Below are 15,000 nucleotides of genomic sequence, written 5' to 3'. Positions count from 1 at the left end.
AGTCTACAGAGATGTTCAAGAAGGAACTGCAGATGCTGGAGAATCGAAGGTAGACAAAATTGCTGGAGAAACTCAGCAGGTGCGGCAGCATCTATGGAGCGAAGAAAATAGGCAAAGTCTGAAGAAGGGTTTCGGCCCGAAACGTTGCCTATTTCCTTCGCTCCATAGATGCTGCCGCACCCGCTGAGCTAAGTGCAGGAGTAGGCCATTCGGCCCTTTGAGCCTGCACCGCCATTCAACTCAGTAATCCAACTGTGAAAAATGTTTTTCTCATCTCGGTCCTAAAGGATGTCCCCTCTATCCTCAAACTGTGACCCCCTTGTCCTGGACTTCCCCAACATCGGGAACAATCTTCCTGCATCTAGCCTGTCCAACCCCTTAAGAATTTTGTACGTTTCTTATGATCCCCCCTCAATCTCCTAAATTCTAGCGAGTACAAGCCGAGTCTATCCAGTCTTTCTTCATATGAAAGTCCTGACATCCCAGGAATCAGTCTGGTGAACCTTCTCTGTACTCCCTCTATGGCAAGAATGTCTTTCCTCAGATTAGGAGACTAAAACTGTACGCAATACTGCAGGTGTGGTCTCACCAAGACCCTGTACAACTGCAGTAGAACCTCCCTGCTCCTTGGATGAGATAAACAGCTTTGATAATCAGGAAACAACATAGAAACAGATCCTACGATCCACCATATACATTCTGACCTTTGGCCCTACAGGACCATAAGAGAGGGCCTGTACATCCGGCCGTCTGTAGTGGCGACTGCGGAGGGTTTATGGTCTATGGCCCCGACCACGGGTGAACAAGGAGGAGGACTGACTGAAGTTTGCGCCTTCCACCACAGTGAAGAATGCTGCGGTGGATGTTTGTGTTAAATCTTATTGAGTATTGTGTGTTCTTATTTGTATCGCTGCTGGTAAATTCATTTCACTGCACCTTCGGGCGAATGTGATTAATACATTTGACTATTGACTGTTGGCCTGCAGCCATCTTAACCAAACCAAAACCTTCGTCTAGTAAACATAGAAACATAGATACATAGAAAATAGGCGCAGGAGTAGGCCATTCGGCCCTTCGAGCCTGCACCGCCATTCGATATGATAATCGCTGATCATCCAACTCAGTATCCTGTACCTGCCTTCTCTCCATACCCCCTGATCCCTTTAGCCACAAGGGCCACATCTAACTCCCTCTTAAATATAGCTAATGAACTGTGGCCTCAACTACCTTCTGTGGCAGAGAATTCCACAGATTCACCACTCTCTACGTAAAAAATGATTTTCTCATCTCGGTCTTAAAAGATTTCGCCCTTATCCTTAAACTGTGACCCCTAGTTCTGGACTTCCCCAACATCGGGAATAATCTTCCTGCATCTAGCCTGTCCAACCCTTAAGAATTTTGTAAGTTTCTATAAGATCCCCCCTCAATCTTCTAAATTCTCGCGAGTACAAGCCGAGTCTATCCAGTCTTTCTTCATATGAAAGTCCTGACATCCCAGTAATCAGTCTGGTGAACCTTCTCTGTACTCCCTCTATTGTGGCTGATCTATCTTCCCCTCTCAACTAAGAATGGGGTGGGGAGGGAAAGAAATATCTCTACTTCCTTAGGAGATTGAGGAGTCCTGGCATGTTGACAAATACCCCATGGAACCTCTACAGGTGTATTAAGTATTCAGTATTTACGTTAATGTCATTTTAACTGAGCACTTACATACACAGACGGAACAAAAAAAATGTTTCTCAATCAGTTCCCATCAGTGCGGTTAATAAAAACAGAATAAATACATATAGCTTTAAAAATTACCGTATCTAAAATAGGCCCAAAAATTGAAATAATAACAGACATGCAGACCGAACAGTGGCTTTGCTTTGCCAGGTGCCGAGCTGTCAAAGTATGGGCGAGGTTGAATGTGTTGGTGTATGATATATGGGGAGGGGACACAGTCCATTAACCAGTCTTATTGCCTGTGGGAAGAGGCTGTGGGGCATCCTGCTGGTTTTGCAGCTGGTGCTCCTGTACCTCTTCCCAGATGGCAGAATGGAGAAGATGTGGTGTGATGGATGATAGGTGTATGGTAGAGAGCTTACTGACTGGTTGCACCAAGGAACAGGTGACGTTTCGGGTCGAGATCCTTCTTCAGACCCTCCTTCTCAAGCAGTGTCTCAACCCGAAATGTCACCGATTCCTTTTCTCCAGAGATGCTGCCTGACCCGCAGAGATAGTCCAGCTTTGCTTTAAACCAGCATCTGTCGTTACTTCCTACGCACTTTGTATTCCAATTGCCGTTCCTGTTCCTGCTGATATAAAGAAAGCAACATATGGGGGTTATCAATAAGATTCTGCTTCACATCAGAATTATTTAAGATTATAGGTTCAAAAGCTCTTCCTAGGCCGTGGAACGACTTGGACCAGAGAAACATAGAAAATAGGTGCAGGAGTAGGCCATTCGGCCCTTCGAGCCTGCACCGCCATTCAATATGATCATGGCTGATCATCCAACTCAGTATCCTGTACCTGCCTTCTCTCCATACCCCCTGATCCCATTAGCCACAAGGGCCACATCTAACCCCCTCTTAAATATGGCCAATGAACTGGCCTCAACTGCCCTCTGTGGCAGAGAGATCCAGAGAATCACCACTCTCTGTGTGAAAAATGTTTTTCTCATCTCGGTCCTAAAGGATTTCCCCTCTAACCTCAAACTGTGACCCCCCTTGTCCTGGACTTCCCCAACATCGGGAACAATCTTCCTGCATCTAGCCTGTCCAACCCCTTAAGAATTTTGTACGTTTCTATAAGATCCCCCCTCAATCTCCTAAATTCTAGCGAGTACAAGCCGAGTCTATCCAGTCTTTCTTCATATGAAAGTCCTGACATCCCAGGAATCAGTCTGGACCATAGACCTCCCCAGGCATCTCGAGGTTCAAGACTATTTTACTGTCAAAGCCAGAAGAAATTGTAACTTCCTTTCAAATTAACAAGGTAAACAGAACACAATAGCCTATATGGAGCGAAGGAAATAGTGAACGTTTCGGGCCGAAACCCTGAAGGAAATAGGCAACGTTTCGGCCCGAAACGTTGCCTATTTCCTTCAGGGTTTCGGCCCGAAACGTTGCCTATTTCCTTCAGGGTTTCGGCCCGAAACGTTGCCTATTTCCTTCGTTGCCTATTACCTCCGCTCCATGCAGAGTTGAACAATCTTCACTATAGGAAATAGGCAACGTTTCGGGCCGAAACCCTTCTGGGTTTCGTCCCGAAACGTTGCCTATTTCCTTCGCTCCATAGATGCTGCCTCACCCGCTGAGTTTCTCCAGCATTTATGTCTACCTTCGATTTTCCAGCATCTGCAGTTCCTTCTTAAACATTAGCTTATACCACCAGCAGTCTGAGACATTGGTTCCCAAAGACTTGGCGGTGAAAGTTTGGAGGAGATCTAAAGAGGATACTTGGTCGTCATCCAAAACAAATATGAAATTTAATGACGGCACCATTTATTTAAATGCCCCGTTCAATGTCGTGAAATATCCGGTGCAACTTGACAGGGGCGTTACCGACAAAAGCCTTTTATTGCCGCAGGTAATCGGCAGTGTGGTGAAAGGGGGAGGTTTTAAGAAAAGTCCCTAATTGAGGTTCATGTTCATAAGGGGGGATCTTATAGAAGATTGAGGGGGGATCTTATAGAAACGTACAAAATTCTTAGGGGGTTGGACAGGCTAGATGCAGGAAGATTGTTCCCGATGTTGGGGAAGTCCAGGACAAGGGGTCACAGTTTAAGGATAAGGGGGAAATCTTTTAGGACCGAGATGAGGAAAACATTTTTCACACAGAGTGGTGAATCTCTGGAATTCTCTGCCACAGAAGGTAGTTGAGGCCACAGTTCATTGGCTATATTTAAGAGGGAGTTAGATGTGGCCCTTGTGGCTAAAGGGATCAGGGGGGTATGGAGCGAAGGCAGGTACAGGATACTGAGTTGGATGATCAGCCATGATCATATTGAATGGCGGTGCAGGCTCGAAGGGCCGAATGGCCTACTCCTGCACCTAATTTCTATGTTTCTACAAGTGATGGGAGCAGAATTAGGCCATTCGGCCCACCTTGTCTACTCCGCCATTCAATCATGGCTGATCTATCTTTCCCTCTCAACCCCATTCTCCTGCCTTCAACCCATAACCCCTGACACCCGTAGTAATCAAGAATTTATCAATGAAAATATCCATTGACTTGGCCTCCACAGCCGTCTGTGGCAACGAATTCCACAGATTCACCACCCTCTGACGAAAGAAATTCCTCTTCATCTCCTTTTGTCCGGTGCTGTGGCCTCTGGTCCTAGACTCTCCCACTAGTGGAAACATCCTCTCCCCGTCCACTCTATCCAGGCCTGTCACTGGTTGACAAAGGAAATCGCAGAGGTTATGACGTTGGTTATTGGAGACCCTGACTGCCTTTGGTTGAGTAGACAACAGACGCAGGAGTAGGCCATTCGGCCCTTTGGCCCTTCGAGCCAGCATAGCTATTTATTTAATGCAGAGACCACAACTGGATAGATGCACAAACAAGTAACTGCAAGTGCTAATTTACAACAAGAAAAAACACACAAAAGTACCGGCATAACTTAAGGGACCAGACAGCATCCCTAGAGAACATGGATAGGTGACGTTTACGGTCGGGAGCCTTCTTCAGACTGATTGTGGTGGGGGGGGGGGAAGAAAGCTGGTAGGGTGGAGGGGCAGGACAAAGCCAGGCAGATAACAGGTCGATATGGATGAGGAGGGATTGAGAAGGGAAGATAGCTGGACAGAGACCAGAGATGGAAGAGGCAGAAGGTGTGAAACAAAAGGATTGAAGAATAGTTGTAAATTGTGAAGCTAGAGGAAGAAATGTAAGTGGAGGGGGGCGGGGAGAAATAGGTGTGTCTAGGGTGGAGGAGGGGGGGGGGGATAGGTGTGGGTCTAGGGTGCAGGGGAGAAGGGGGGTGGAATAGGTGTGGGTCTAGGGTGCAGGGGGGGGGGGATAGGTGTGAGTCTAGGGTGCAGGAGGAGAAGGGAGGGGGAATAGGTGTGAGTCTAGGGTGCAGGGGGGAAGGGGGGTGAGTCTAGGGGGAAGGGGAGAAGGGGGGGGGAGATTCTGGTAACAGTAGACTGGAGGTGATGTATGAGTGTGAGAAAAATAGTGAGAGACTGAGAGTGTGAGAGAGAATGAGAGTGAGAAAGATAGTGTGAGAATGTATGAGAGAGAGAAAGAGATAGTGTGAGTGTGTGTGTGAGAGTGTGTGTGTGAGAGTGTGTGTGAGAGTGTGAGTGTGAGAGAGTGTGTGTGAGTGAGTGTGTGTGTGTGTGTGTGTGTGTGAGTGAGAGTGTGTGTGTGTGTGTGTGAGAGTGTGTGAGAGAGTGTGTGTGTGTGTGTGAGTGAGAGTGTGTGTGTGTGTGAGAGTGTGTGTGTGTGTGAGAGTGTGTGTGTGTGTGAGAGTGTGTGTGTGTGTGAGTGTGTGTGTGTGTGTGTGAGAGTGTGTGAGAGAGCGTGTGTGTGTGTGTGTGTTAGAGTGTGTGTGTGTGAGAGAGTGTGTGTGTGTGAGTGTTAGAGTATGTTTTAAGATGAATTTTGGAATCTGCTGGGCTGTTTGAGCATTTTGTTGCAAGCTTCTCATGATTTCAAACACAGAATTGACCCAACCCACAATATTTCCTTGGTAAGGCATCTTTAAAAACCTGCCGCTTGGATGAGACTAGACGCAAGAAGCTGGAGTAGCTCAGCGGGACAGGCAGCATCTCTGGAGAGAAGGAATGGGTGACGTTTCGAGTCGAGACCCTTCTTGAGACTTTTGTGTCTACAATTTAAACCAGCATCTGCAGGCTATTTAGTCGGCCTCTCTCCAACATCTCTTCATGACTCGGGTCAATGACTCCTCTGTTTGGCAATTTCCCAGTGAGACTCTTGAACATTCTTGACACATCGAAGATGATTTGTTTTACACATTAGAGACTGTTGCAAACTTTGACAAAAAGTGGTGTAGGAACATGGTGTTCTGTATAAACTTATGTTTTATTTTTGCTTAATGTTTTTACAAACAATAACTTTGTTTAAGAAGGAACTGCAGAATCGAAGGTACACAAAAATGCTGGAGAAACTCAGCGGGTGCAGCAGCATCTATGGAGCGAAGGAAATAATAATAATAATGGATGGGATTTATATAGCGCCTTTCTAATACTCAAGGCGCTTTACATCACTTTATTCATTCACTCCTCAGTCACACTCGGTGGTGGTAAGCTACTTCTGTAGCCACAGCTGCCCTGGGGCAGACTGACGGAAGCGTGGCTGCCAATCTGCGCCTACGGCCCCTCCGACCACCACCAATCACTCACACACATTCACACACAGGCAAAGGTGGGTGAAGTGTCTTGCCCAAGGACACAACGACAGTATGCACTCCAAGCGGGATTCGAACCGGCTACCTTCCGGTTGCCAGCCGAACACTTAGCCCATTGTGCCATCTGTCGTCCCATAGACAAATAGGCACCGTTTCGGGCCGAAACCCTTCTTCAGAATAACTTTGTTTATGCAGATCCGCAACCGATTTTCCGGCACCCTTAGTTCATAGAAACATAGAAAATAGGTGCAGGAGTAGGCCATTCGGCCCTTCGTGCCTGCACCGCCATTCAATATGATCATGGCTGATCATCCAACTCAGTATCCTGTACCTGCCTTCTCTCCATACCCCCTGATCCCTTTAGCCACAAGGGCCACATCTAACTCCCTCTTAAATATAGCCAATGAACTGTGGCCTCAACTACTTTCTGTGGCAGAGAATTCCACAGATTCACCACTCTCTGTTTAAAAAAAAATATTCTCATCTCGGTCCCAAAAGACTTCGGCCTTATCCTTGCTGGATTATCCGTTTAGCCTGACCAACAGAGGTCACGGCCTCTGGTCCAACGGTACTGGAACGTTCCGGCGAGTGGCGGAGGTACCGGCTCGCAAAGTTGACCTCGGAAGTCGGCCATGGGAACGGATCTGCCTCATTATCGGGGGGACCTCCGGGGGGGGGGGGGGGGGGGGGGTGGATTTCAAACGCGCCCACGTAATTTTGTCCAGATTAAAGGAGGTGCAAAATTGGCAATCGCCGGCAAAATTGGTGGTGGACCAGTATCTGGCACACAAGACAACACATGTGACATCAATGTGAGGTTATACACTTTGGCGGCAAAAACAGGAAAGTAGATTATTATCTGAATGGTGGCCGATTAGGAAAGGGGGAGATGCAACGAGACCTGGGTGTCATGGTACACCAGTCATTAAAGGTAGGCATGCAGGTGCAGCAGGCAGTGAAGAAGGCGAATGGTATGTTAGCATTCACAGCAAAAGGATTTGAGTATAGGAGCAGGGAGGTTCTACTGCAGTTGTACAGGGTCTTGGTGAGACCACACCTGGAGTATTGTGTACAGTTTTGGTCTCCTAATCTGAGGAAAGACATTCTTGCCATAGAGGGAGTACAGAGAAGGTTCACCAGACTGATTCCTGGTATGTCAGGACTTTCATATGAAGAAAGACTGAATAGACTCGGTTTGTACTCGCTAGAACTTAGAAGATTGAGGGGGGATCTTATAGAAACGTACAAAATTCTTAAGGGGTTGGACAGGCTAGATGCAGGAAGATTGTTCCCGATGTTGGGGAAGTCCAGAACAAGGCGTCACAGTTTAAGGATAAAGGGGAAATCTTTTAGGACCGAGATGAGGAAAACTTTTTTCACACAGAGAGTGGTGAATCTGTGGAATTCTCTCCCGCAGAAGGTAGTTGAGGCCAGTTCATTGGCTATATTTAAGAGGGAGTTAGATGTGGCCCTTGTGGCTAAAGGGATCAGGGGGTATGGAGAGAAGGCAGGTACAGGATACTGAGTTGGATGATCAGCCATGATCATATTGAATGGCGGTGCAGGCTCGAAGGGCCGAATGGCCTACTCCTGCACCTATTGTCTATGTTTCTATGTTTCTATCATTTGTGCCGAATGAAATAATCGCTTTAATATCAAAACCACCACAACCAGACAGCATCTACCTCATTGGTGGCCCTTGGACTATCCTTGATCGAACTTTGCTGGCTTTGCCTTGCACTCAACATTATTCCACAGTTTAAGAATAAGGAGTAAGCCGTTTAGAACGGAGACGAGGAAACACCTTTTCGCCCAGAGAGTGGTGAGTCTGTGGAATTCTCTGCCTCAGAGGGCGGTGGAGGCAGGTTCTCTGGATGCTTTCAAGAGAGAGCTAGATAGGGCTCTTAAAAATAGCGGAGTCAGGGGATATGGGGAGAAGGCAGGAACGGGGTACTGATTGGGGATGATCAGCCATGATCACATTGAATGGCGGTGCTGGCTTGAAGGGCCGAATGGCCTCCTCCTGCACCTATTATCTATTGCCTATTCCTTTAGCATGTATCTATGCACTACAATGGCTCGATTGTAATCGCGTGTTGTCTTTCTGCTGACTAGACAGCACGCAACAGAAGGTTTTCACTGCAACAGAAGGTTTTCACTGTACCTCGTGACAATAAAGTCAACTTGACTGAACTGAAAAAACCACCAACGGGTGTTGTAACTATTTCCTCTCTTCCAAGCGTAGATGAGAAGTTGCCGGCACTGTACCTCCGCAGCAACAAAGGGAGGAGTCGTTGCTGCCAAGCTTCCCTTCAAAGTGGACCTCCAAGCAAATAAGCTGTACGGTTGGTGTGCTTGTGGGCACAGTCAGAAACAGGTATTTACACCTTCACCCCCCCCCCCCCCCCCCCTTTTGCCCTCTACTCTGTTAACTTTTATTTGTGGCGCAGCTGTAGTGTCGCTGCCTCACAGCGCCAGAGACCCGGGTTCGATCCCGACTACGGGCGCAGTTTTATACGTTCTCCCCGTGACCCGCGTGGGTTTTCTCTCAGATCTTTGGTTTTCTCCCACTCACCAAAGACGTACAGGCTTGTAGGTCAATTGGCTTGGTGTAAATGTAAAATTGCCCCTAGCTGTGTGTAGGATAGTGTTGGTGTGCGGGCATCGCTGGTCGGTGCGGATTCGACGGGCCGAAGGGCCTGTTTCCGCGCTGTATCTCGAAACTAAACCTTCGATTTGCTTCAAGTTAAATTTAAATTATCCGGCTACCAAGGTGCAAAGCAGACTTGTGTGTCGCTCACCATGGTCCTGCACTCTGACCTCTAATTCCCAAGCCTGCTGTGCTTCCTACTGATTTTTTCAAAACTGGAAGTATTATAAACGTCAACGCTTTTGGTCAACATAATTTTAAAAATGCACTTCAAAAGACCAAGTAAAGTGCCAAAGGATGGCATTTCACTACCTACCCCCTCCCCGACCTCACCAAAGCCAATTCCATCTCCATGGGTGTTGATAACATGTCCCTTTCAACACAGCAGGACGGGAGTGATTGTCGTGCATTAGATCATAAAAGTTTAATTTAGTTTAGAGATACAGCGCACAAACAGGCCCTTCGGCCCACCGAGTCCGCGCCGACCAGCGATCCCCGCACACTAACGCTACCCTACACACACACTAGGGAAGATTGGTTTACACTTACTGTGCACCAAGCCAGTTAGCCTACAAGCCTGTACGTCTTTGGAGTGTGGGAGGAAACCGAAGATCTCTTGAGAAAACTCACAGGGAGAACGTACAAACTCCGTACAGACAGCACCCGTAGTCGGGATCGAACTCGGGTCTCTGGTGCTGCAAGCGCTATGAGGCAGCAATTCTACCGCTGCGCCACCGTGCTGATCCTCCCAAAAAGGACCAATTTGGGTTTTTGCCGCTGTTGTCTTCCACCTTTCTCTGGCAACTGTCTTCCCCCCTTTTTCCCCAGCACTTTCCCACACTGGGGACAACTTCTCTCACCTCACCTCCTCCCAAATTAGCCGGTGAGAACTTGGAAGGAGCGGTTCAGACAAACACCCAGGTTGTCCTTAAGGGGAAGTTGGATAAACATTTGAATGAGAGAAAAAAAGAAATGAAGGACATATTAATGGCGTGAGTTGGAGTCACCTCATATGGAGAATAAACAGTGGCTGAGACTCTTGAAGTCTCTGGGCTGTGGAGTTAATGTGCGGCTTTCATCAACCAGCTGCAAAGAATCTTGAGATGTTTTACAACATGCAAGTCACTAAAAGAAAGATATTTTGATTTTGCTAAAGAAAAAATAGCAAGCACAGGAAATCTTGCTGTGTGTTCAGTTGCACTGTACATTGGTGTCAAGAATGACTTGAGGTCACCGAGTTAGAATGGTTTCACATGGAACTAGCTTAGATGGGGCATCCTGGTCGGCATGGATTAGTTAAGCCAAAGGGCTTATTTTCGTGCTGTTTCACTCTGTGTAAGGACATGTAACAAGGGGTGGGGGGGGGGGGGGGGGTCACTGAAGATCACAGAGCAGCATTGCTCATTAATTTGCCTCTCTTCACAGACCCACTGTCAAGGTCACCGAGATCAGGTCAATAGTCCATTCATTGCGGCTAGCTCTTTCTTCTTAGGTTTGACTTGTGAGAGAGTGCCCCAGGTTGCGAACTAACACGGCTGCCGCTGTTGTGGAGACCGACCGGCCCACGTTGACCGGCGTGGCCAAGTTTAGTTTAGAGATATATACGGCTCGGAAACAGGCCCTTCAGCCAACCGAGCCTGCGCCGGCCAACGGTCCCCGTACACTAGCATTACCCTAAACACTATGGGACAATTTACAATTTTGAACTAAGCCAGTTAACCTTCATACCTGTACGTCATTGGCGTGTGGGAGGAAACCCCGAAGCACCTGGAGAAAACCCACGCGGTCACGGGGGGGGGGGGGGGGGGCAAGAGCGGAACTCACTATCAAAACATGGAGGGGATGGGGGACACAATTTTTTGGCGGCCACGCGTGCATGCGCACACTCACACGTGCGAGGCTTCGGAGGCTCAATCCAGCGCTAAAATCGGGATTACAAAAACTTAGGGGAGGATGTCCCCCACCTCTCAAAACATGGGGGGGACGTGTCCCCTCTTGCCCCCCCCCCCCCCCTCCGGGTTTTCCGCCCCTGGGGGAGGGGACGTATAAACTCCGTACAGACGGCACTGGTAATCAGCTTCAAACCAGTGTCTCTGGCGCTGTGAGGCAGCAACTCTACCACCGTGCTGCCCACGGTGGGGCCGAAGGGCCTGTTTCCACGGCGCATAACTCTATGACTAATTAGTCGATTCATGGGTTTATTGGAAAAAGGACATTTTAAAAAGTTTTGATTTGTTTTTATAACTTCATTTAATGTGCCATTAATTGAACTGTTTGTCGGTGCAGCAGGGTAGTGCAGTTGTGTCACTTCCCACATTACAAAGACATCTTCCCAGTTCCATGAACTGACCCTTTGACACTTCTATACACGGAAGCACACACAACTCCGATCCAGCAAATTGTGGTCTAGGTGACTGGGAATAGTTTAAGTGGGCCAGTTTTTTGTTTTTTTAACCACAATTTCGACATGCACTGGAAGGGAATGAATTCTATTGAGGGGGGGGGGGGGGGGGGGGGGGGGGGGGGGGCACACAACTTGTTCGAAGAAATGTGCGCTTGTCGCATTTATTAGCAAGCTTTGAAGCATTTTTTGGCTTGGATTTTATACACCTGATGGAGACGAGAACACTTTCCACAAGGAATGTAGCGACAGCACTGAAGACTACCAGATGCATTGTGTTCGTGTTACACTGTGTGTGTGTGTGTGTGTGTGTGTGTGTGTGTGAGAGAGTGTGTGTGAGAGAGAGAGAGAGAGAGAGAGAGAGAGAGAGAGAGAGAGAGAGAGAGAGAGAGAGAGAGAGAGAGAGAGAGAGCTCTTCTCTCGAGCTCTCTCTCTATCTCTCTCGTCTCTCTCTCTCTCTCTAAGGAGAGCTCGCTCTCTCGCGAGAGCATTAATAAATATAATAATTAAGATTTATGAATACAGGCTCCTTTCCTGCACGCAGCCTTTCGGCATTCACCTCCTTACAGAGCAACCTCAAGTGATTATGTCTGAAGACATTGGCAGGTCATAGACAAGAGGTCCAGGAGTAGAGGCCATTCGGCCCTTCGAGCCAGCACCCCCATTCAATATCATCATGGCTGATCATCCAAAATCAATACCCCGTTCCTGCTTTCTCCCCACTTCCCTTGATTGCTTTAGCCCTAACAGCTATATCGAACTCTCCCTTGAAAACATCCAGTGAATTGGCCTCTACTGCCTTCTGGGGCAGAGAATTCCACAGATACACAACTCTCTGCGTGAAAACGTTTTTCCTCATCTCAGTCCCAAATGGCCGACCCCTTACTCTTAAACTGAGGTTCCTGGTTCTGGACTCCCCCGACATCGGGAACATTTTTCCTGCATCTAGCCCGTCCAGTCCCTTGAGAATTTTATATGTTTTTATAAAGGGCCTGTCCCACTTACGGGATTTTTCTCAGGGTGACGCCTGTTTGGTCGTGAGCAGTCGCCCAAAGAGTCGTACCTTTTTCTGGTCGCCGCTGGATTTTCAACATGTTGAAAACTTTTCGGCGACCCGCTGAGACTATGACAGGTGCCGGCAAGTGGTCGGAAAAATTTGCGTAAGTGGGACTGGCCCTTAAGATTCTTCCTTCTAAATTCCAGTGAATACTGGAATTCCAGTCGTACGTACCTGGGGAAATGAGTCTGCCAAACTTCACCAGCATGCACAACTGTGGAGCAAGCACACACAAACAACCAGTCTTTGCAACTCATAGAGAATCGTGTACTACAGCCATACCCCTGTCCATCAATTACCATCAAGTACCCGTCTGCACTCAGCCCATTTCACCGCATTGGATTGCTAGCCTTCCTTGCATTTGCAATGAAGAGTTGTTAGAATTTGGAGATGCAGCATGGAAACGGGCCCTTCGGCCCATCATGTCCACGCCGACCCTCAATCACCCATTCATTCTAATCCCAGCTTTATGAATGTTGCATCTGTGAGAATGTCAAATAACTCAGAATCCATACATGATACGTTGTTTATTAAGAAAGCTAATAACAGAGCTCAAATACATCAGCGATAACAGAGCTCAAATACATCAGCGTTGTAAGCTCAAGCTCTACCACGAATCTAACTAGAGGCTGCACTAGCAGGCTACATAATGTATGAGACACTCGAACCGAATAGCTGATTGAGTGTGCAGTGGTATGCAGTAAAACTTGACATGGATCAGGTCTAGTACTGACTTATCTACAGTATCTCATACCCATGAATGTTGATTTCTCTAATATCAAGTAACCCCTGCATTCCCTCTCTCGCCTGTACCTGAGTTTGACTTCCCTCCCCCGCCTTAGTTGTCCTGCCAGTTCCGCTGTTCGCATCCATACATCCATTCGTTGTCACCTCTCCCACAGCCAACAATGGACCATTGTGGGCTTCACCTTTCCGTGGCCATCAGTATTGCCCCTGATTTGTTCCAGACCTTTTCATATCTCTAGTTACCCTCTCTCCTGACTCTCAAGGGTTTCTCCAGGGATGCTGCCTGACCCGCTGAGTTACTCCAGCACTTGGTGTCTTCTCTGGACTAGTTCTATGTTGTCCCACCTTGCCATCCACTCTCGACACACTAGGGGGAATTTACAGAGGGCCAATTAACCTACAAACTTGCACGTCTTTGAGATGTGGGAGAAAACCGGAGCACCTGGAGGAAACCCACGCGGTCACAGGGAGAACGTGCAAACTCCACACAAACAGCACCCGAGGTCAGGATCATAAAAGCTACTATTAGACCTGTGTCCATCACCACACCTGGCAGTGCGTTCCAGGTGCCCTCTGAGAGGCTTTTAGGCCGGCACATGGATATGGATAGAGAATAGAATGCCTTTTATTGTCATTCAAACAGACAAGGTTTGAACGAAATGTCATTCCTACAGTCATGGCATTACAAAAAACAACACACACATAACACAATTTACACAAACATCCATCACAGTGAATCTCCCAACACCTCCTCGCTGTGACGGAAGACAAAAGTCTTATCTCTTCCCTTTGTTCTTCTCCCGTGGTCCAGCAGTCCAACTGCAGCGACTGGGGCTCATGATGTTGAAGCCCCCGGCGGGCGATGGTAAGTTCCGGGGCCGTTTAAGCCGCGCCGGGCGATGTAAGGCCCAGCTCCGAGTCCGTTAAACCCCGAGATTCCAGCGGGAGAAGTTGCCGTTGCGGGAGCTCCGAAAAGCGATCTGGTTCAGGCGCTGACAGAGGAGACTAGTTTAACTTGGCATCATAATCACACACGGATCAACAATGTGGTCTTTGGGCCTGTTCCTGTGTTGTACTATTCTTTGAATCTTGTTATGATAATTTAGTGGCTTATTAATGTTGGCATCGTCAAAGAAGCACGGTGGCGCAGCGGTAGAGTTGCTGCCTCACAGCGCCAGAGACCCGGGTTCGATCCAGACCACGGGCGCTGTCCGCACCGAGTTTGTACGTTCCCCCCGTGACCCGCGTGGGTTTTCTCCGAGATCTTCGGTTTCCTCCCACACTCCAAAGACGTACAGGTTTGTAGGTTAATTGGCTTGGTGTAAACGTTAAATAAACCCTAGTGTGTGTAGGATAGTGTTAATGTGCGGGGATCGCTGGTCGGCGTGGACTCGGTGGGCTGAAGGGCCTGTTTCCGTGCTGTATCTTTAAACTAAACTAAAGGGAAGGCATGATGTTTATCATGTGCCAATTATGAGAAGCACTATCATCTTACAAATAAATACAGCACAGAGGCACTCATTTAGTTTTCCGTTCAACAGAGCTGTTCTACTCTCATTCCATTTCCCTTTCCTCGAATTTTCCTTCGAGTATTTATTTAATGTTGCAGGTTGGCCTGACTTCAGTAGCTGCAAGAGTTGACTCGCTCTCACTCTGACAACCTTTTTATGTGGAAACGGAATTCCCCCTCGCCCGTCCCCTTCAGTATCTCATAGTTTCAATCTCAAGTTTCGACTTTGGAGTGTGGGAGGAAACCGGAGCACCCGGAGAAAACCCACGTGGTC

General features: G+C 48.0%; 1 protein-coding gene across 2 annotated transcripts in view; it reads left to right on the top strand.

The window, feature by feature from the left end:
* Positions 1–15,000, top strand: part of cisd3 (CDGSH iron sulfur domain 3) — a 33,646-nt gene that overhangs the window by 11,369 nt on the left and 7,277 nt on the right. Inside the window, exon 2 of one of the 2 annotated variants that reach the window (XM_033034893.1) lies at positions 8,607–8,738. In XM_033034893.1, coding sequence (XP_032890784.1) covers positions 8,607–8,738 — 132 coding nt within the window. Of the gene's footprint in view, positions 1–8,601; positions 8,739–15,000 lie in introns of both variants that reach the window. The other variant, XM_033034895.1, reaches the window with a different exon arrangement.

The sequence above is a fragment of the Amblyraja radiata genome, chromosome 16 (assembly GCF_010909765.2).
Source record: "Amblyraja radiata isolate CabotCenter1 chromosome 16, sAmbRad1.1.pri, whole genome shotgun sequence".
In the NCBI taxonomy this organism is placed as follows: Eukaryota; Metazoa; Chordata; class Chondrichthyes; order Rajiformes; family Rajidae; genus Amblyraja; species Amblyraja radiata.
Note: the sequence above shows the minus strand (reverse complement) of the source record. Positions and strands in the feature narration are given on the sequence as shown.